This window comes from Cydia pomonella, chromosome 2 (genome assembly GCF_033807575.1).
Source record: "Cydia pomonella isolate Wapato2018A chromosome 2, ilCydPomo1, whole genome shotgun sequence".
NCBI classification, from domain to species: Eukaryota; Metazoa; Arthropoda; class Insecta; order Lepidoptera; family Tortricidae; genus Cydia; species Cydia pomonella.
Window position 1 is genome coordinate 21115844 of NC_084704.1, and position 23040 is coordinate 21138883.

The window sequence follows — 23040 nt, forward strand, 5'->3', positions numbered from 1 at the left end:
CTCACCGCTCCTGCCGCGTTACGTATTAACGAATAAGGAATCAGAGTTCCTATTTGACTACTCGCGATTTGTTTAATCGAATATACCAGATATTTATGACCAATAAACGACTTAAAAGGCTGACTACTGGTCCCTGGCTGGCCACTGGTGCTGTTACCCTACGAAGTTGCGAACTGAAAAAAAAAACTCGATCTCGATATAATCCTTCTCAACCCCCTTAGCAGAAGAATTTTCCACACCGCTGAAATTATTTTTCTTGTATTCAAGTATCCTTTTTACAAAGTTTAAAGTACCAATCTCACGTTTAAATAAATCAACCCCATTTTATTAATTTCGACATAAGTTAAGGAATGAATCTTCAAAAACTCTAAAATATCCTGTTTTGTATTCTAATATTGTGATTTTCTAAGAATTTTTATGTCCCTCACTCAAAAAACTATTTATACCAGATACTTACTATTTTTCAACCCCTTTTTAACTCCTTAATTTTCATAAACGCTGAAATCGTTTTTAGGGTTCCGTAGCCAAAAGGCAAAAAACGGAACCCTTATAGATTCGTCATGTCCGTCTGTCTGTCCGATTATGTCACAGCCACTTTTTTCCGAAACTATAAGAGCTATACTGTTCAAACTTAGTAAGTGGATGTATTCTATGAACCGCATTAAGATGTTCACACAAAAATAGAAAAAAAAACAATAAATTTTGGGGGCTCCCCATACTTAGAACTGAAACTCAAAAAATCTTTTTTCATCAAACCCATACGTGTGGGGTATCTATGGATAGGTCTTCAAAAATGATATTGAGGTTTCTAATATCATTTTTTTCTAAAATGAATAGTTTGCGCGAGAGACACTTCCAAAGTGGTAAAATGTCCCCCCCCCCCCCCCCGTAACTTCTAAAATAACAGAATGAAAAATCTAAAAAAATATATGATATACATTGTCATGCAAACTTCCACCGAAAATTGGTTTGAACGAGATCTAGTAAGTAGTTTTTATTTTAAAACTTCATAAAATTTAAAAAAAAAAAATTCATCAAACCCATACGTATGGGATATCTATGGATAGGTCTTCAAAAATGATATTTAGGTTCCTAATATAATTTTTTTCTAAACTGAATAGTTTGCGCGAGAGACACTTCCAAAGTGAAAATATGTGTCCCCCCCCCCCCCCTGTAACTTCTAAAATAACAGAATGAAAAATCAAAAAAAAATATGACATACATTACCATGCAAACTTCCACCGGAAATTGGTTTGAACGAGATCTAGTAAGTAGTTTTTTTAATAAGTCATAAAATAAAAATTTTTTTTCATCAAACCCATACGTGTGGGGTATCTAGACCTATGGATAGGTCTTAAAAAATGATATTGAGGTTTCTAATATCATTTTTTTCTAAACTGAATAGTTTGCGCGAGAGACACTTCTAAAGTGGTAAAATGTGTGTCCAAAGTGGTAAAATGTAGAACAAGATCTAGTAAGTAGATTTTTTTTAATACGTCATAAATGGTACGGAACCCTTCATGCACCAGTCCGACTCGCACTTGGCCGCTTTTTTTATTTATTTAAACTTTAATGTACAATAAATGAAAAGTACAAAGGACGTACTTAAGATCCCGCAGCAGACTCGGCCGAATTTCACCTTCCCATACAAAGGGAGTTTCGTTCACACACAGAATAAATAATAGTACTACTGTACAGAAATAACACTTCCTACAAAACCGCAGTTTGACAGCTATTCAGGGACGAATCATGCTGTTACTTTTTAATGTATGGCACTATCCCTATCGGCTGTTTAGGGTTGTCAAGATTCAACTAATTATCTTATCTGTGTTTGTGCATGCAAAGGGACGTCAAGTTGTGTCAACCCTAGCTCGGAGCAATGCTGAGTCGAGAATGCCTGAAAGGAGAAGTGTCGCCCAGTGGGGCGTGAGAACCAGTGGGTTCTCATTTTAAAACTTTGTGTTGGATTATTATGACACTTTGCATATACAATATAATGACATGAGGTATATGACTATAATTAGTTTATATATAGCTCCAGCTTATAAAACAAAATACAGCAAAAAAGTATTGTATGAAAAGCTTAAATACGCTGTATTAATTTAGCTATGGTATATATCTGCAGCTACATAAAAAAATACAGGCAAAGATATATCTCATCGTATTGTAAATACAATGTTGAACAGCAATTTAGCTAGTCATTTTAAAATGAGAACATAACTACGATTGCATAGAGAATCCAGCTTGCTGCGGATTCTTAATGCCAGAAGGTATTTTCTACCAGTCAACCAAGGGCTAAACCGAAAGATTGAGTAGGTGCAGGGTCATAATTCATAACACAGATTATAGTAAAATTTAAATTATTTTAACACAAAACTTAATATATGATACCTACATAACATAAATAATATATATACTTAGGATAAATAAATATACATGCATACATAAATATATACCCATTGTGAAGTATCATGAAGGCGTTTATTGAACGGTGATGTGTATCTGTGTCTGTCTGTCTTTTAGCTCCCAAACGGATTGAACCGATTCCAATGTGTTTATTTTTTTTCAATAAAATTCTATTATCTCGAGATTATTATTGATGTTTGTAGAATGTGTCGGGGGTTTTATAATTTTTGATTTGATTTTGAAACTTTTATTTATATGTACCAGGTACCTATAATTTATTTATTACATCTGTATAAAAGGAATGAAGTATTTTAATTTAATTTAGCTTTTTGCAGTTACTCGTGTGTAAACTGAGGAAAGGTAATATATCCTCGTGCACAAATCAAATACAAAAAGGTTGACGACCGGCAGGCTATTTGGCAGATATCGACACACGTGGAGTATAGCAGTCTGATTGACTTTGATCTTAGGACATTGGCCCTGAGCCTTTAGATTGTTTTGAAATGAAACCCTTTTGTTGAAGGATACCATATAACATATCAGAGGATAAATATTTTCTTAGATATTCGCATTTGCGTATACGACTAAAAAGTCGTATATAACGTAAGATTTTTTCGAGTTTTCAAAAATGATTGTCAATAATTTTACCCTATTCATTGTTCATTTACAAATACCCAGATTTGTATGGAGAGATGTTACTAAGTGTGTTCTCTCCACACTCCTAGTGTATATACCGTTTATTAAATGCTGGTTCTTATGTCTTAGTTAGAATCAAACATGCTAGAAAGAAAATATGTGTTATCTAATAAATGAAAAAAATTAAATAAATGAAAAAATTAAGTTCAAATTCCAATGAAGTCAAATATACATGTGATATATTTACAAGAAACTTAGCACTATAATGGTCGTAAGTCAAAATCTATAAGTTGTTTAGATAATATATTTTTAGGTTCTAATTGGTGGTCTTCAATTGCTAATTCTTCAATCTTCAATTCTATGTAGACATGGTGAAACTATACCTGCAAAACCGCCCGAGTGCACGTCGGACCACGCCTAAGGAGGCGGAGGAGGAGGGTATATAATACAAAAAGCCATACAAGCAAGAGGACTTATCTTCGCGGCACTTATGGCGTACTCATTTTTTAGGTTTAATAAGAAGGTAAGTTTTTGGAAAAAACTCATTAATGGCTCATCCGATCATATTCAAAATAATTACCGTGGAAAGTTTTGTTTTATCAAGTCGCATTTTCTGTTTTTTTTTTTACATTTTTGGAAGTTCTTTTCAAAAGTTATGGAGGAAGGGGGCGGCATATTATTTTGAACTTTCAGAGCGATTATTTCTAAAAGTTTTCGCAGAGTCAATCAATGCCCTTTAAATTCAGAAATATTTTAAAAGAACTGTCGAATGATATACCAGTTCTTATTCAACAAATCATGTTTCACCGAAGGTTCGTTTTTGGTAAAAACTTTTTCGAACCTTTCGGCCGCACCGAAACTTACGCGTTGGGGTAGCTTCATATATTAATAAATGAATTCTAATAATATAAGGAAGCATTGATACTAAATTGGTGATAATTTACTCAAGGGCAAAGACTGCTATTATATAAGTCGCGAGTAAGACCCTATATAGAGTATTGCTGTCACCTTTGGGCAACAGCCCCTGGATGCCCAGCTGGAGTTCTTCGACTCAGTCCAATGGCGCACTTTACGAACTTTCGATGATTCCAAACTCACGAGCCATATTGAACCTTTTCAGTCTAAAGAGACTTTGCCTCCTTATTGTCAGTTTTCAGAGATCTGGAGTATTGTTTGACCATGATGCCTGCGGCCGCTTTCTACCACGAACGAAACCAAAAACTACGGGTTCCGTGTTTGCCATTTTAGCATAAATATTTTGTTTCAGCGTTGGAAACGTATGCCATTATAGCGCAAACCAAGTAAATTGCTAATTTGAAGGTAAATATTTTACTAAAATAATCATTTTTATTAGATTGTAAGGAAGTTAATGTTACCTATTTTTTGACTTTTGCATGTAAAAATTTTTTTGGTGTTGTTTAAATCATTAAATAGTAGGGATGGTCCAAAAATATAAAGTTATGAAAATTCCTTTTCCACACGGGTTTTTTTTAATGTAATATATGTAAAAGGTATCAATATACAATTAAAGCAATTAAACATCATTTAGAGGTCGCTATAAATGTAACAATTCTGCCATACAAAATTGTTTGGAAATAAATTGACCCATCAATAATTCTGCTTTGGAAATGTCTTGAAGGGCTCTTTATACGTTTTATCTATTAGTATGAAGATATTGCAAAACACAAAATCATAGCGACCCCTAAACCATTAGCAAATGAGTTCAAATTTGACACATTGATTAGGTACTATTCCATAATATAATAAAGGGGACATTGTGAAGATAATATCTATTCCACTTTTTTTTCTCCATACAATGTTGGACCACCCTACTGAACAGATTTCATTTTCATATATAATTGATCGTGCTAGTATTTTTTTATCTTTGGAACCATAAACTGTAATTTATTTAACCCGGTGGTCATAATTCTTAAAGTCTGTCAAGCCATTGCCGTCTGAAAAAAGTGGCCAATTAATAAAAAATAAGGCGCGAGGGGTAATCGTCCCATAGATATTTAATTTGGAATTCGCGTCTTTTTCTACTGACAAAGTTGTTTGACAGACTATATTTGATGCCGGAAGTCAGGTGAGGACAATTATTTCACAGATATCTACGCTATGGTAAAGAGGGTCATAATCTCATAATAGTAAATGATATAGGTAACGCCATAGCTGCTCTTTGCGACTCACGCTGCATTCATTACGTAAGAGTTCGTTGCCTAAAACTGCTTTGCGCTGCAATGGAGCTAAAAGGCCAGTAGGGTTTGTGCAAAAATATAAATATTAGGAATATATGACGGATTCAACGGGCATTAGTAATGAACTATTAAAGGGTTGTCCTAATAGATCACTGCCTGGTCGACGTGGCACTGTAAGTCCCACAAACTCCAATAATAATAATAATATGACGGTTACTTTTTGAATAGAAAATGTTTTTTATCTTCCCAAATAGGCATCAGGGACGACCACGGACCAAGCTAACTTTGCATGGCATGTGCAATACAATGTCATCATTAAAGTCAAATTGTATATCAGTAAACATACTCTAAACCATTATGTTGCATTCAAAAACCGCAAATTACGACTAGGGATTGCAATCGGGTCCGGCGGATCCGGTAATCTGGCTAGATCCGCCAGTTTTTAGGAGCTAACGGATTCGGGAAAATAAATAGGCTCCTAACAAAAGCACGCGTTATGCGTTTTGGGTAAGGTAAAGGCAACGGGTGGAAGATATGAGTTGAACAGAACAAAGAACAAATGAAAACGTTTTGTATTAATTAAGAAAAGAAAATATTTATTCTGACTGTTGGTGAAATATATTGGTGGCACTGGCAATAAATACCATAATAGAAGGAAAAATAAAGGAGAAAGATGCCGTAGAAAGTATTTGTGCTGACTGAATGCGCCAAGAGCGCGATGCCATTAAAAAGTATTTGTGCTTTATATTAAAGAGAAGGTTAATGTCATCTCCTAATGTTGTGACAAAAGTTCAAAACTAAACAATGGGGCAGGATTAAATTTAAATCAGCGTTACTCTGCCGAATAGATTTGACCTCATAAATATGTGTATGAATATATAATGACCTTTAGTTGACTCTGATTAAATATATCACAAACATAAGATTTAGATTATATTATTTTGTCTATGAGTTTAATCCAGTTTTGTCTTCTTTAATCTCTTAGTACATACGTCTATCCAATTCTTTGTTTGATCCATGTAACTTTTCTTCGGCTTTCCCTTTCCGCGATGATATGATATGTAATGTATAATTTTTCGTTCAAGATCTTCGTGACGCTTAAGTGTTTCCTATTCCTATCTTTTCTTTCTTAAATATTTACTAATATATTTGTAAATTTAATAAGTGCTTTTTTTACCTTTAATTGTCTATAAAAATAATCCGATGAAAAAAAGATATATATACATGTTAAAAAATTATCGTTAAAAGTAAAATATCTTCTTTTGTTACTAAAATGGATGTCAGTGTTACATATCATTCAATTAAAGATCGCTTACAAAAAATTGACATACCAAGGAGTTCCAATTCCCATCACATATTCCATCATCAGGATTTGGAAACTAATCAAATTTATAGTCGTAAACGTATATTTAAGAAGTTGGGAACAGGTAAATATGATATATGACTAAGAAACTTTTTTTTTATTTTAAACTTTATTACACAAAAAAATAAGTACAAATGGCGGACTTAATGCTTTCAGGTATTCCCTGCAAACCATAGGACAAAACAAAAATTCTCGAACATGGACGCAGTGTATTTTTGTCTTTACAGTGAGATTGATATTGTAACACTTTTTACTAAGTACTAAGTTTTATTTTATTTGAGATAACTAATATTTTTTTTATAAATTAATGGTTTTCTTTATTTTCTCATATTACGTGAAAATCATTGCAAAGTATTATATTTAATTAACATGAATGCCCTAATATTATATCCGGCCGGATTGAAAATCAGTCCGGTTTGCAATCCCTAATTACGACTACCATAAAGAGAAACTGTTTTGTTAGAACATTTTTTTTATTTGTGAAAATGACTAAATATATATAACATCAACTATTACTGAATAAATATAACATCAATCTCGATTTTAAAATTAAATACATTCCAAATTTCGAACAACTCTGAGAAACAAAGCAATTTGATTTGACCTTTATTTTAATATCAGTCGAGATGACGCAGGTATTTGTAATTTGTAAACAAAGTGCCAATTGCAAACAATTTTTACAAATTTCTCTCGTTACTTGATATCGAACAAAATGGTAGTTGGGACCGAATCTAAACTTGTATCGGAATAAAAAAAACTAAGGTTGCGTGACATACGTGAAAGAAAGTTTCCATTTGACGCCATTTGGCGTTCAGTTTATCTTAACTAGTTTGTACAATTTTTTTTTTGTTTATAAACGAACTATAGCGAATCTTTCGCGAAATATGAGCGATCAAGATATTAGGGAGACGCCTTCTCACATCCGCGAGTTGCGCTGCTGCAAAGCAATGATGATATAATTAGCCATTAAACACTCGCGTGAACCTTTTATGAATCGAACGTAGTCAGTTTCATAAACTCACACACGTGTTTTAATGGCTTTATGCAGCCGTCACATGAATACCACACACATACAAACAGACAAAAGAGCAGCAACAATGATAAGTTCCTAATGAGAGCTACCGTTTTTGTGCTCACTAGTTGGCGCCTCTGTAGATGGTTGTCCAGAAAAATAGCTCTCAAAATTCTCCTATACTTATTTGAAAAATAATAATTCTTTCTAATAACTAATATACACAAAAGTATTCTAACGTCTAATTTGGCTATTTCCTAAACCTGTTTATTATTGCATTTTGTAATCAGTCTTGCACAGAAAATACTGTGAGTTGAACATCGTATGTCATTTAATGAAAGCCCTCGTCATCTACTATTGAAGGTTCTGATATGCTCTCGCTTGTATGATGCGCCCACAATTTCCGACACTATTTGGCACTTTTTTTAAACTACTAACATCGAACTATACCAAATGTTTACCATGAATAATCAAGAATAGTAAAAAGATTTTCCAGAGTTGTTACCCCCAAAAAAATATATAATACTATTCACACACTACGACATTTTGAAAGACCTCCGTCTTCGCTAGCGCATCTAGCGGCGAAATTAAATTGATGATATTTGTTTTTCTGTACGTCAATCTCCGTACATAAACTTAATTTGGGGCAAGTAGTTCCCTTTTGAAGGGGCTAGCTATTAGTTCCCAAGAACTACATACTTTGATCGGCCTTATTTGTACCAAATTTTTTGCCGAATTTTCTCATTTTTACGATGCAAAAACAACAAACGTAGGTCCAAAAGTAGGTAAAGCGTTTAAACCAATTGGCAAAAGAAGTAAAAATTTGTTAAAAATGTGGCAAGTAACATTGAAATTTACTACATGGCGCACAGAAAAAGTTCATTGCATTTAGTCGTGCAAAGCATAAACAGTAATGCTTATTCCTATAAGCATTTCTGTTTGTTTAACTTCTTCATTATCTATATAGTTGTTTTATTTAACGAAAGCTATGTTAATTGGCATAATCTATGCGGTACAACTTGCCTCAAAGATGGAACAACTTGCCCGGAAGCCCCGGAAACGGGTCTAAATTGTTCCGCTCCGGGGCTAAATTTGTCTCACAAAAATTGTTGCTTCTACAAAAAAAACTGTTGAGATATTAGTAGGAAAGATTTCGATATTAAAAATTAAATCCTTCATTTTCAGTCGCGCGCGACAGCGCAAGTCATGCTAGGTGGTCAGATGCATCTTCATTATATATATTGCCAACGTAATTATATAGTTATACTTAATCGTGGTGGCCTTCTGTAAGTTCTAAACTATTTTGAAACTCATGGTCGCCCGACGCGCTATGGCTCGGACTGAGTGCATCGTGGCATGCATCACATAAATGTCTCTAAGCCACAGGTACGGAAAAGTAGAACTCATTTACGTTGGAGCAAAAATGGGTTTAAGTAAATTTAAACACATATCTACCTACACATATCTACCTACACATATCTACCTACACATATCCGTTATCGCAGCCATTAGAGCGTGCATAATGGTCCTTCATAGCAAGTGTGTTATGTTGGTCATTATATTCAATACTGCTTTGTACCGCATTGTATCAAGGATCCGAGCGTGTACCTACCTGATGGTGATGATAGCCTCTTAAAGCAGCTGCACTAGACACATGTATTAAACCTTTAATTACAATTATAAGTAGCCGAAACACTGCTTGTAAGAAATAACAAACTAACTAACTAATGTGACCCAAAGAGGATTTTGGCCTCCTAAGCAAGAGCATGCTACTTTTCCCGATCCTGCCCCGCTTCCTGACGATTATCGGCTTGGAGCAAAAAAATAACCATAGAGTCCATTTAAGCTAACACTGGACTTTGACGGAACAGAACGCGGAAGTGTCATTAATGACTATTCCACATTGTATTACTTATTGCAACGTTCTTCGATAGTCAGCTTGGTTCGACTCTACGAATATTTTCGTGAGGTTAAATACTTAATTTTAATAGTTAACATCATAAAAAAATGTGTTCTTTAATAAAAATAAATACGTGGCTATAATTATATTACCATCATGCTTCGTTTAATACAATCCCAACAAAAACATAAATGTGAAATGAGAGCCAAGTTCAAGATTAAGAATATTATGTTGTTGTTGACTCGCCGGCAAAATAATTGGGGTCTATATGGGTGCCAAATTCTATGCTGATTAGAAAATCCTGAAATTATAAAGGATTTGTCTTGGTTAGCATTTACCAACAAACCAGATTTAAGAAAAGAAACATAGGGAAATGTAATAGCTTATAGGTAAAAACTAGCGAAGACAAATACTTTATAATTTCAAGATTTTTTACTCAGCATAGAACTAGGTACCCATATAGATCTCAATTATTCGGCGGGAGCGGCAGGAGCATCGTTGATAATGGCGTAAGTGCCATCGACAATAAAGTCCCTTTCAATAAATAACGTCAAAATTATGCGAACGAATAAACAAATCTGTCAAAGACCGATTTTTTTTAATCACTTTAAAGGCAGTTTACTGAAACAGTAATCGACTTATAATTAAACGAATAACTTATTAATTTATAATTAATTGTTGATTAAATCACTTTATATTTATACTGATTTTATTAGTATTGAACGCTAACCAAATTATGGTGGTAATTACTGGGAAAAAAAATCTCACTTTTTACCAAACCAAGTTGGTGGTAACTAGTGGGAATTTTTTTCCCAGTAGTTACCAATGGTAAAAGGTGGGAAAAAAATTCCGTGTAGTTACCACTGGTAACAACTTGGTGGTAACTAGTGGGAATAACCCGCCGTGGCGCGATCTTGTCGCTGCGTCCCGCATTCTCGTTTCCCCGCGCGGCCCTCGGCGGTCGTACAGTATTAATCGCGCTTAAATGTCAAAAATCTTCATTTTTCATATTTTCCTTACGAATATACTACGACCTATATTGTAGACGCCTAATAGCCTACCTTCATGCCAAATATTAGGTTTCTAGGTCATCTAGAAGTGGGGTGGGGTTTTGGTATATAAGTCTTAATTAATCCAATAAATATCAATATTACATTTTATACCACTTTTTTTATACTACGTCGGTAGCAAACAAGCATACGGCCCGCCTGATGGTAAGCAGTCTCCGTAGCCTATGTACGCCTGCAACTCCAGAGGAGTTACATGCGTGTTGCCGACCCTAAGCCCCCCCCCCTATCGTATGATTGTTTTCCATCGAATTATCAATAAGTATCAGTTTCTTCCTCAATATGCACCTTATAGTCTACCTTGATGCTAATATCAAGTTGCTAGATCATCTGGAAGTGGGTTAGGTTTTTGATCTACAGGTCAGTCACAATAATGCCGATCAAGAACATTTTGAGTTACGTTTATGAAATGTATTTTAGACAAGCTAAGGCTTGAATAAATGGGCCAAATGTCACGTGTGTAGGTTAAATAGGTTTCAAGTTGTGAAGGGGTCAAAAGTAGCTCGAAACGGTTCGTGTAATATGACACGGTTGCTGCGTCGCCAGTTCCCATTTCTTTGAACTTGGCTTACCACACTTCCGCGTGTCTAGAACATATAACGTAATCCGGAAATCATAGCATTCATAACACGAGTGCGGGAAAATAAAATAGGTACAAAAACCCAGGGACGAGTCAAACGATAATGTTAAAAATATTTTGTATCTGAAACATATTATAAATAAGTCTTATTTCTTTAATTTTTTGAATATATTGTAATCCCTACTGAATCCCTAGTTCATTTCTATTGTTCTGAACGATTAAAAATATATATTAAGTTATTTTTAAAAAGCTTGCCTTACTTACGTTGATAATTCCCAAATATAGTTAGGTATATGTGCCCACGCATTTAAAAAATAACTAAAAAATTATGTAGTAACACACAAAACATACCTACCCGTGCGTTTACCATGATGTGATTAACTCGTTCCTCGTTAGCGAAAACGTCAGCGATTTGTATGGAAAAATTGTAGTCTTATAATACCTTAATTGATATAGTTTTAAAAGCCATCTTCATTGTGTTGTCTTATTGATATTTTTTTGCAATTTTGACTTGGTAAGGTAACCAGTTGACGAGGCTCCGCTTCGCGCAGTTCTATTGTACGCTTTAAGGGACAAACAAGAGGTACCTGACGAATTTATACAAGCGCTTAATTATTTTGTTTCCAGACGCTTACTTCGCTTTTGGCCTTAAACTTCTAACCTAACCTATCCGAGTCGGTTCTGTCCCGAGAGGCTTCTGTTTTGGTTTAAGAAATAAGAACCGTAATAAAGTTAGGCAATGAGACAATATGAATAAAAATAATTAGTCGTTTCAACAAATGATGTAAAATTTCTTCAAAATTATTCATATGACTTAAGATACTTCATGATTTAAGTAATACCGGTTGCCTGTAATGATTACATTTGTTCAGCGACTTTTAAAAATAACTTGTATTTTTTTAACGACGGCGCGCCCTTTTAAATATCATGTGTATTTTTAATACATTTTAAAGTTTATGCGTGACAAGCAACGTCAATTACAATAATGATAGCGTACATTGACGATAATATTTAATTTGTATGAAATGTAGGAATTCTCTAGATATCGTAATTTTTAAAAGTTATTGAACAAAAGTGTCATCGTTTGAGGAGTACAATCTATGTATGAATTGTTTGATGGTGATACCACATGAATTTCTGAAGTTTGAGATTTAAGGTTATGGGAGTTAAAACATTTTTTTTTGTACAATGTTGGAAAATAACTCTACCCATTTGGATAAGAAATTAAAGTCGAAAGGTAAAAGGTATAAAGGTTGAGCTTAAAGCTATAATATAATATTGCTTTTGTGACTGACTCATATGAATGACAAACTGCAAACTGCCAACCTCGCATCGATTTACCTACATCGACTGTGCTCGTGTAAAGGTTAACGCTCAATCGCAGCACTACCAGTGGAAGAACCAAGAATGCTCAAACCCGAGCTGTTAAGCACATATGAAAAATAATTTTGCAATACACACTTCCCAACACAGCAAATAACCAGATGTTAAATCCGAAAACTCATTCAATTGTATTCCTTGTTTCTAGGTATATTTGGTGTAATGCCTGGCCACACAAATTTGCACACCCTAATGATATTTGCGCATAAGCTACATATCTTTATCTTATTAAGAAACTGCTGGCTGTCACCGTCGTTTGAAGGCGTACGATGGATGGTATTATCCACGTAATAAAAAACATGTCACATTTTAACATCGCGCAATTAGAAGAGACAGGAACTGTGATTATCACGCTATATCGTAGACTTAGTCCTAACCTTCCCCCATTTGTCACATTTTGGCAGAGTAAAAAAATACAAAATTCAAATACTTCCTTGCTATACTATTTCAAATGCAAAATACAAAATATGTATTTTCGAAATACTTTTTTAATATACAAATACTTTGCGATAAGAGGTACTATGAATAGTAAAATACCTAGTCTGAATTAAAAAGTATTACTTACTCGGAATTTCCAGGTTGGAAAAGCTCTCTTTTTTTTTTAAAAACAGTGTGTCAATCAGTCCTCTAGAGTGCGAATTTCGAGTTGTTTTCGCATGTTAACCGGTTGAATGGACTATTAAGTAATGGTTTTTAACGGTCAATTTTTAAAAGTATTAATTTAAATTTTTTAATGTTTTGCAGCCCGTGTGTGCCTCTCGTTAGTTGGTGAAAACGTCTCGTATGTGTTTCACCAGGGTAGAAAAGTTTGTTCACCTCTCGAGCCTTGAAACCCTCACAACGCTCAAGATTCCACATTTTTAGCCACTCGCTATGCTTGTGATCATGTGCAGCGTTACTAAACAGATTTAATGTTAAAAGAATCAGAGAGTTGCAAGTAATGTAATGTCAGAAGAGATTGTAACTCCTACCTACATAACCTTCTAAAAATATTTTGTATTATGAAAATAGAATATAGGTCGCAAGAACTATTTCAAATAAAACACAAAATAGTTTTTTTTCAAAAGATATTAAAAAAATAGTTGCATGTTAAATACGAGTTTAAGTATTGCGCCGCGCGAAACTTACGACGGAAAATTAGGCAATAGGTGTAATGCAGGTTTTAACGTTTTACCTCATTAACTCTAAAAATATGGTTTTACCGTATGTTTATTACTTAAATTTTAAATTTCTAAATAAATTAATGTATTTATTGTTAAAATGTAAGAATATAACAAAACCAGAAGTGCTCCGAGTGAACGAAAGTAAGAACAATTAGTGTAGTTAATGTCTGTCAACTTGTACGAATGAAGAAAAAGGTAAGATAATGAAAACAAACAAGAACAGGGGAAAACGCGACTGGAAATTTTGCTACGCGGATTACACGGGTTTGGTTCGATGCAATAAACTTGCTTCTGACTTAAACACATTTTTTTCTTTTAACTATTAATGGACGTCAATTATTACAGATAAAGTTAGTTGCCCCTATCCATCGGATAATATCGATTCCCATAGATAGATTACAATATGTTCTTGCAATTTGAGATTAATTCATTGCACGTTGTAAGCAATTACTGATTATACCTAGTCATGACAGGTCACAAGTTATGGTGGCTAAGATTCCGTGATCTTGCATAATTGGTACCTATAATCTACCTACATATTACAAGGTATATGACCCCTCATATAACTTGCATATTAAAATAATGCAAATTACATCGAGTGAGATAAACGTAGACCGAGATTAATTATATTAACCACTAGCCCTACCTATTATATGTACCTAGTAGATATGTAATATGCGTGCGCGTACACGCTGCAGAAAATATAAATTGTGTATTGTATTTTGGAATAAGCATCACGACTTTTCCTACATGATTTATAATTATGAATTTATAATAATAAATCATATAAAATCACCTTGGAAAAGTAAACAAATGGAAATAACACACGTTTTCCGCAATGTTATATTTCATATATTCTTTGATTTCATAATTTACGATGATTACGTTCGTACTAAATCAATTTTTGTTATTCTTTTGCATTTTTTCTGGAAATTTGAATACGTAGAATTGGTTCTGCACCATATTTTGATCTAACTTTGTGGATGGTACCGTATCGTACAAGCACTATTATAAAGAAGCACAGCACAGTAGTAGTCGGGACGCAGGAGCGATCCAACAGCATCCTGAATGTCATTAATGAGAAGCCGGACTGCTCCATTTTTTTTAGGCACTAGGTACGATCGCATGCTCAAGTGCCAGCGTGTCCCAGAAGGAGGCAGATATCTAAATTAGAATAGATAAGATTTAAGATACTTTACATGTAATATTTACTTACTTCATTGTTTCTTGTATATCTATTTATTATATGGACTGTAACGTCTGTAGAGTGATTATATTTATAGATAAGTAACGGCGCTAATTACTTTTCGGAAATATTGTTATCTTACTCTTTAATTTAAAATAAGCTCCAGGGGTTTTAGCGGCATCCATTTCAGCTGCTTGTATACATATATTTTGTAAGAAACAGTAATATCTATACTTCTAAAGTTGTTTAGCAGGTATGCCTTACACACTACCTCATCATATAATCATCATGTAAGTATTAATCCCAAGTCTGTAGTAAGTATGCAAATAAGTTTCAAACTCCAAAATCTACGTATTTTGTTTATTTGTGTCCATGGGCGGCGGTAATCGCTTACCATCAGATGATATGTCGGCTCATTTGCCTCCTGCATAAAAAATAGCGAAGGAATACAAAATATAATATATGACCTTGTATATACTATTATATGCTGTCATGTTCAACTCTTGATAGTAACGCCACGTAGAACAACTTAATTATTTTTTGTGACCTTTATGATTATTGTTCATTTTATTTCTCATGTAATCAACCATGTCCAAAAACTGAGATCTTCCAAATTGTTTTTGTTTTGCCCTCTGCGGAGCATCTATTCGATAAAGTCAGGTGTAACAGAATATTCAATCCATTTTATAATGAACCATACGGTAGTCGCCATTAAAAAACCATTGTCCAAGAAACGAATGCAATTAATAACCACTCATTCATAAGCTGTACTTACGTGTAACGCTGCAATTTTTATTACATAACGCTTATGAAACTAGTAACTAACAAGTCTTAGAAGCAGTAGTAACCATCAGTTTTCCTTTGTTGCTAATCACAAGTTAACTAGTAGGTATTTTACTGGCAGTTATTTTCACGGGTCGGCGCTCAGTCATTTGACTTTTTCGTACGTCATGTTTCTTTGATTGCAACGTTTAGTTTCCTCGCGTCTTCAAAAGCTGGCGCGCGCGTCGATAATGCTGGCTGAACATTGATACGTTCGTAATTTTTTCTTACCCAAGTTACAGGAAAGATTCATTTAATATATATATATATATATATATATATATATATTGCCATGATGCGAGATAGATGTCACAGATCCTAAGATTTGAGGCAGATAGCCAGTAATTTGGTGTAATAATAATAATTACTATTGCAATTAGGTATTAAACTTAAATAATATATTGCTGATCGTTATTAATAAACATAAAAATAAGTGTTTATGAGTGATTATCGGATTATAAAAATTAAAAGAGTGAATCAGAAGAAAACGTTTAAGTGTTGCGTGTATAAAAAACTAAACAATAATGTCTAACGTTCCATTAGTTCGTAAAGCGATCGCCGGCGCCGCTCGACACTCGTCAATCCCTACCAATGAAAACAACCCCTTAGTGCTCCAGCCTGCGCAGGAGAGCCAATGGACCCCCGCGGCTTTGGAAAGGGCTGGATCTACCCTAAAGGCTCTCAATCGAATGGCCAAGCGCCCACCCGTGCATATACTGTTTGAAGATATTAACTATACCGTGAGCTCACACAAAGGTAAGTACCAAAATAGTTTTTTTTTCTAATCTTTCTAGTCTTACAGGTCTGTGAAGTACATTATCATCACAAGGTCTGGTAGTATTTAATAAACTTTTTTATAGATTATAGTTACTTTAAGTAAATTACTCATTTCTTATTTAATAACAAATTTGACTCACCGAATCATTTTGTTAAATTACGAGTACTACCTACTCGTAGGGAAGGTGACTGATGCAGCTCAAATGGCATCGGTGTCTAATGTTTAATAGTTAGTTGCTTTACTATGGTTTCAATTATATCCTACGAAAAACAGGTAGATGCCTTTATCTGCTAGTTTCGAAAATTAAGTTCAGTGTAATAGTGTATAAATAAAACAATTTTAAAAATTATTCAATAATTATTATTGTAATCGGTTAACGGAGTGCTTTACTCCACCCGGACCCTAATTCTTATTTAAGAGGAGGCGTAAAACCGGGAAATTAGAAGGAAACAGAAGGTATGGTGCGCCGCGCGAAATTTGTGACGAAAGATTTGGCGATCACGCGGGTTTTAACGTTTCACATCAATAACTCTGAAAATATTATAATTAAAATATTTGCTCGTCTGATCCCTCCGCTATATAGCCGACATCACTTGCTATTAAATTATATTAGCTATCTTAAATATTAATCCTTTCCTAAATTTGCTTGCCAGCCTAGATATTCCTAATTAATTGGATATATTTTATTATGGTATTTAAAATTTAAGTATGGAAATACTGGAAGTAACATTTTATTGGTATTTTATTCATAATGAGAACGGTTAAAATGCATTGTTACGGCGGCGGAAGACGTCAATTTCAGACGTAATAAACCCGTTCCGGTCCGCGCTCGCTGAAATTATTTGCGTTACAAGTGAACAACAAAATATTTATTTCAATTATCGTTGAGTTGTAGTAGCTCATGTTCATTTTTAATACTGTTGCTCATAAAGTGGTACTTCACTGGTGCTTTATACTTTTCCAGTTTTTTATTTATTTATTTAATTCAAAGAAGAATACAGTAGTACTCATAGGCACTTATCTACCAAACTGCATATCAGTTTGTTGACAGAAAACGGAATCTACCCATATTCATTCTTTTCTGATAGTTATCCACACCAAAGAGTATAGATGTTCAAAATAGTTATTAACGATACAAGTGCGGAGAGTAGGAAATTTGCAACGAGTGGTGATAAAATAAAATACGACCAAAGGGAGTTTTTTAAATCGACACGAGTTGCGATTTACCTATACGCACGTGTATTGTACAACGTGTTACAGTAAAAATGGCTCTTTACATTTTCGACATAGGCACGCAAAGTGCTTATTCCCACACTAGCACCATAAGTACTGTAAGGTTTATTTATTTCTTATTTCGCTTTTCTACATAATGACACGATATAATGTTAATATTTGCTATCAAACAAAATATTTCTCAAAAAGTTTTTGCTTAGTTGCCTATATGAGATTATCATTGCCACAGTAGGTAAAAAGGAAAATTGTAAAGTAAAACAGACGCCCGCTATATTCACTCAAATATCAAAATAATGTATCTTAAATTGCAACTGTGCGAGTATTTTTGTATAAAATTAGTTGTAATGTAATGAATTGTGCTGAATTGACAATATCATTCAAGGTCAAGGGAAAAACTATAACTGTAGGTGTAATACTTATGTAACTAATATTTGTTTTAAGTATTAATAAATGAATTAGAAGAAGAGAAAAATAAGGTAAATATCGCTTATTTAAAACGTGACAAACTGATTGTGATAAAACCAAAGGACAACAATAGAGAAGAGAGAAAAAGAGAAATGTCGGATTCTCCAAAGTCATCAGCACAGATGAAAGTGAATAAAAACCAAACCCTAAGCAATGCTTCACAATCGCTTCCCAGATCTAGCAGGAAAGAGATAATCAGACCTAGCATGATAAACTATGATAACCGGGAAGGCTCTGATCTAAAACCAAACACTTCAAAAAATTAATAATCAGCTCGGAAAACCGGAAATAAATAATACTAACAAGAAAAAACAAAATACTTAACATTGCAACAAAACCTGGTTATATTGGGGGGAACGAACCAAAACCGTTTAAATGGAACCTTAGATAACCATAGAACCAATTATAATAAACGGAGGTCAGAAGACTCTGAGGACAGAAGAAAGCCTTATGGAACTTAAACTTGCACTGAGTAATTTAAAATGGGATATATTAGCCATAAGTGAGATGCAAAGAGTAGGCGAGCCTATAGAGGTATGTACGTCCAGGCTTCATATTTTACTTCAAGGGAGAGATCGCCGGCCATCGAGGTGTAGGCTTTCTTGTGAAAATGTCCCACAAAAACAATCTACAAGAATTAATAGGAATATCAGACAGATTGGTTGTATTAAACTTACAGCTTCCGGGTCATAAAAAGATATGGTCAATCATCCAAGCCTTTGCAACAGAGCGATCAAGAAACGAAAAAATATAACTATTCTATAGCAACCTTTCGGACTGAATATCACAACATTAAAAAAACTATATTATAGTAATGGGAGACATTATCGCGCAAATTGGTAGCCAACGGAGAGCAGAAGAACTTGTCATTAGTAAATTTGTGATATGGTAAAAGAAGCCTAGACGGCTTTATATATTTCCTGGTACAGCATAACCTTTGTATTCTCAACACCATATTTAAAAAGAAACCAGGGAAAAATGGACATAGGTCTCTCCGGGTGGTAGATATAAAAACCAAATTGATTATATAACCACAAACTATAAAAAATCATTTACAAACACAGATGTTATTCAAAAGTACCCTACCCTACTAAACCCTTAAACTAACGCTCCATAAAAATCGAGAAAACCATTTAATGCCAAAGTGAATCAAATAGACGAGGATACCATAAACCAAACCATAGCAATACTGTCCGAGCCCAGTATTTTGCATGACTAAGATGAAAACTCCTTGATTTTGTATCCAAAGCTCGAGCAGAAGCTTGCCACTTTGCTTGAAATCCAAAAATAATAGCAAGAAAAACAGAAATAATGAGTTCCTCAGCGATGAATCTAAACCACACTTACAAGAGAGACGAAAGCTATTGTCCGGCCCAATTAGGAAACAAAACGCCTAAAAATTCCAAAATTAGTAAAAGCTTTAGAAGAGACCGAAGAAACAGAAAATATTATATCCCACAAAAACACATCATCAAGACAGGTGGCATCAGAAAAGCCCTAAAACAGCTTAAAAAAATGATAAAGAGTAGATACCGAGCAGGAAACATGAAGGGAAAAACATCAAATAACACGTCGTCGACGAGAACGAGACACAGTGCTGTAACGAACCAGACGCATATTTCATAGAGTCCCTAGAGAATATGACACAAGAACCTGTTATTTTAAAAAGTGAAGTTGAGAAAGCTATACTCAGCCAAAAAATGGATAAAGCCCCTGGTCCAGACAGACTTGCTAACGAACTACTTAGAGGTACTATCAATGAACCAAGTCCGATTCTCACAAATATTTTCAATAAAATACTAGCCACCTGTACTATTACAAGGCAATGGCCTAAATCACGCATAATCCTGTTACACAAAAAGGGGTCAAAGGACGATGTTAAAAATTAAAGTCCTATTAGCCTGATGTCTAACGTTTATAAAGTATTTACAAAAGTCATATTAGAAAGGTAAGTAAACAATTAGACGAGCAACAACCTGTAGAACAGGCTGGATTCAGAAAAAACTATTCAACTTTAGACCACATTCATACTTTTAAATAAATTGTCGAAAAATATAAAGAAAACAAAAAACACATTTATATTGCATTCATAGACTACATCAAAGCGTTTGGACAGCTTAATCCATAACCGAATTTGGGATAGTCTACAGAAACGAGGCATACCACAAGTCTATATAAATATTCTAAAAAAGATATATTGCAACAGCAGTGCCAGAATACAGCTAGAATCAGTTGGAAACGAATTTCAAGTACAGTAAGGAGCCCGGCAAGGCGACCCTATTTCACCTAAGATCTCTGCTATCTTAGAAAGCATTTTTCCAAACTTGAGTTGGGAAAGCAAAGGTATTAATATAGATGAAAAACGGCTCAGTCATCTTCGATTCCCCGATGACTAAGTGTTGATGGAAGGATTACCCAGAATATTAGAACAAATGGTCAGAGAATTATGTCAAGAAAGCATTAATGTTGGCCTTATAATGAATAGTAACAAAACCAAGCTCTTAACTAACAATGAACCCGTAAACATAACTGTCAAAGACGAAACATTAGAATATGTACAGGACTATGTCTATCTTGGCCTAATTATTTCATTTGAAGACCAAATGACCAAGGAGGTGGACAAAATAATTACAAATGGCTGGAAAAAATATTGGTCATTAAAGTATATAATGAAGAACAAAGATTTTAGCATGTCAGTTAAATGTAAGGTATTTAAAACCTGCATACTTCCATGTCTAACGTAAGGATGTGAGACATGGGCTCTGACAAACAGGGCACACAGAGTGAAACTTGCGTCATGTGGATTATGGAATGGAGAGGAGCGTTTTAGGATTTAGAACACATAGTGAGTAATGTTGACATAAGAGAAACTAACAAATTTACAGATATTTTACAAATAGACCAATTAAAATGGTAATGGACGGACCATATGATGCGCTCCAAAGACGGAAAGTGGAGCAAATAAATTACAAACTGGTTCCCTAGATATAGTCGCAAGAAAGGTCCACAGTTCTGCAGGTGGGAAGACAAAATAACGCTAACAACGGGACCGTTTTGGAGCAGAGCGGCTATGAACAGGAACCACTGGAGAAATTTAGAGGAGGCCTTTGCCAGGAGGAAAACTGACTTGCGAGATATAATCTAATGTTACAAAAATAATTCCCATCTCAGTATTAAAGGGTTTTCTTTTCAATAAGGGCTATTTTTTTATTGTATTTATTTAATTGCTTTTAGTCATTTACTGTAATGAAATATGTAGGTACTAGTTTCAACGTATACCTAAATACATGAATGAATGTATACGAAGTGACTCGTTTTTATTGCTGAATATAATTAATGAATGCGACACGATCTTAGTTTTCCTCCAGCATATCTGTTTTTCCCTAGGCATCTCAAGAATTTTCATTCCAATTAATCATATTATATTGTTTACAAAGTAGACCTTATTTTAATAAGAATTATGGTTTCCAACAGTCATTTTGTTATTAGTGCATACATTAATTCTAATACCGGTTATTTCCACAGGCTTACTACCTGTATCCTTTCGCCATTAACACTATTTATACGAGTATATTCAAAGGTTACGTTAAGACGATGACAGTTAAATTATAGAGCAAAAGAATGCATTTTAAACAGTTGTCATTCATAAGGAAATTAAGGTATTACGATAAATAATAAATAAATAAATATTATAGGACATTATTACACAAATTGACTAAGTCCCACAGTAAGCTCAATAATGCTTGTGTTGAGGATACTTAGACAACGATATATATAATATATAAATATTTTATAAATACTTAAATACATAGAAAACACCCATGACTCAGGAACAAATATCCATGCTCATCACACAAATACATGCCCTTACTAGGATTTGAACCCGGGACCATCAGCTTCGTAGGCAGGGTCACTACCCACTAGGCCAAACCGGTCGTCAAATAGTAAAATAATAGATATGTAACTATAAAAACATATTTCAAAGTTGACGGTATAATAAATAATCTCGTAATCTCGTTTTTTACGTCAAATATTCGAAGGTTACGAATCCAGTAAAACACCTTTTCTTAGTAATTCACTCGAAGCCTCGTGAAACAAATAAAAGTGTACGTAGTAATTCTGGATCACAATTATGGCTGTACTGTTTTTTTCCCACTAAACCAAACCTTTCAATGCATGATTCGTAATGTTTGTCAATATCGAGTAATAGGGTTGTTTCCATCTACAAATCTTAGGACAGAATTGTATCCCAATAAATTCATTTGGATTATAAGAACATGTTAAATTACTTTTAGGGGACCTGTAATGACCATATTTTTGTAAATATTGAATTTAAAATATCTTTTGGCACACGTCACGTGACCAAACTCGAAACGTCTTTGAAGATTCTGATGACGTCACAACTCTCGGATTGACACTGTTGACAGTTAGGCGATAAACAACAAATGACAAATGCCAGTTGACAGTTCGTATCTTCTACGTGTATATGTAGTTATGGGTCAAACCGTAAATTGTGACGTCACACAATTTTCAAAGAGCGTTTTGGGCGCGAAAGCGTCTTTCAAAATATATTTTGTTAATTTAACATATTTAAAGCCGTTTTTAGTATAAAAGTTGAATTTTAGGGCAACTTCAAGCGTTTTTCAAAAATTGGAAACAACCCTATTGGCTCTACCTGACTCTGCTCATACAATTAACACAGTTACTATTCTATAACTCATACTGTTATACAAAACAGTATAATACTTAATAATTTAAATAGATTTTATTATTGAAACCTTATAAGCAAAATATACAATTTCATATTTTATATGAACTGGATTTAATATTAACTGAAATAACCATAACAAT

General features: G+C 34.0%; 1 protein-coding gene across 3 annotated transcripts in view; it reads left to right on the plus strand.

Moving 5' to 3' along the window:
* The first annotated feature begins 15790 nt into the window (after positions 1–15790).
* The window catches only part of LOC133534628 (ATP-binding cassette sub-family G member 1-like), a 202273-nt gene continuing 195023 nt past the window's right edge, over positions 15791–23040 (plus strand). Inside the window, exons 1-2 of one of the 3 annotated variants that reach the window (XM_061873839.1) lie at positions 15791–15925; positions 16094–16469. In XM_061873839.1, the coding sequence (XP_061729823.1) occupies positions 16238–16469 (232 nt within the window). In that variant the 5' untranslated portion in view covers positions 15791–15925; positions 16094–16237. Of the gene's footprint in view, positions 15926–16019; positions 16470–23040 lie in introns of those variants that run through there. The other 2 variants (XM_061873838.1, XM_061873840.1) reach the window with 2 other exon arrangements.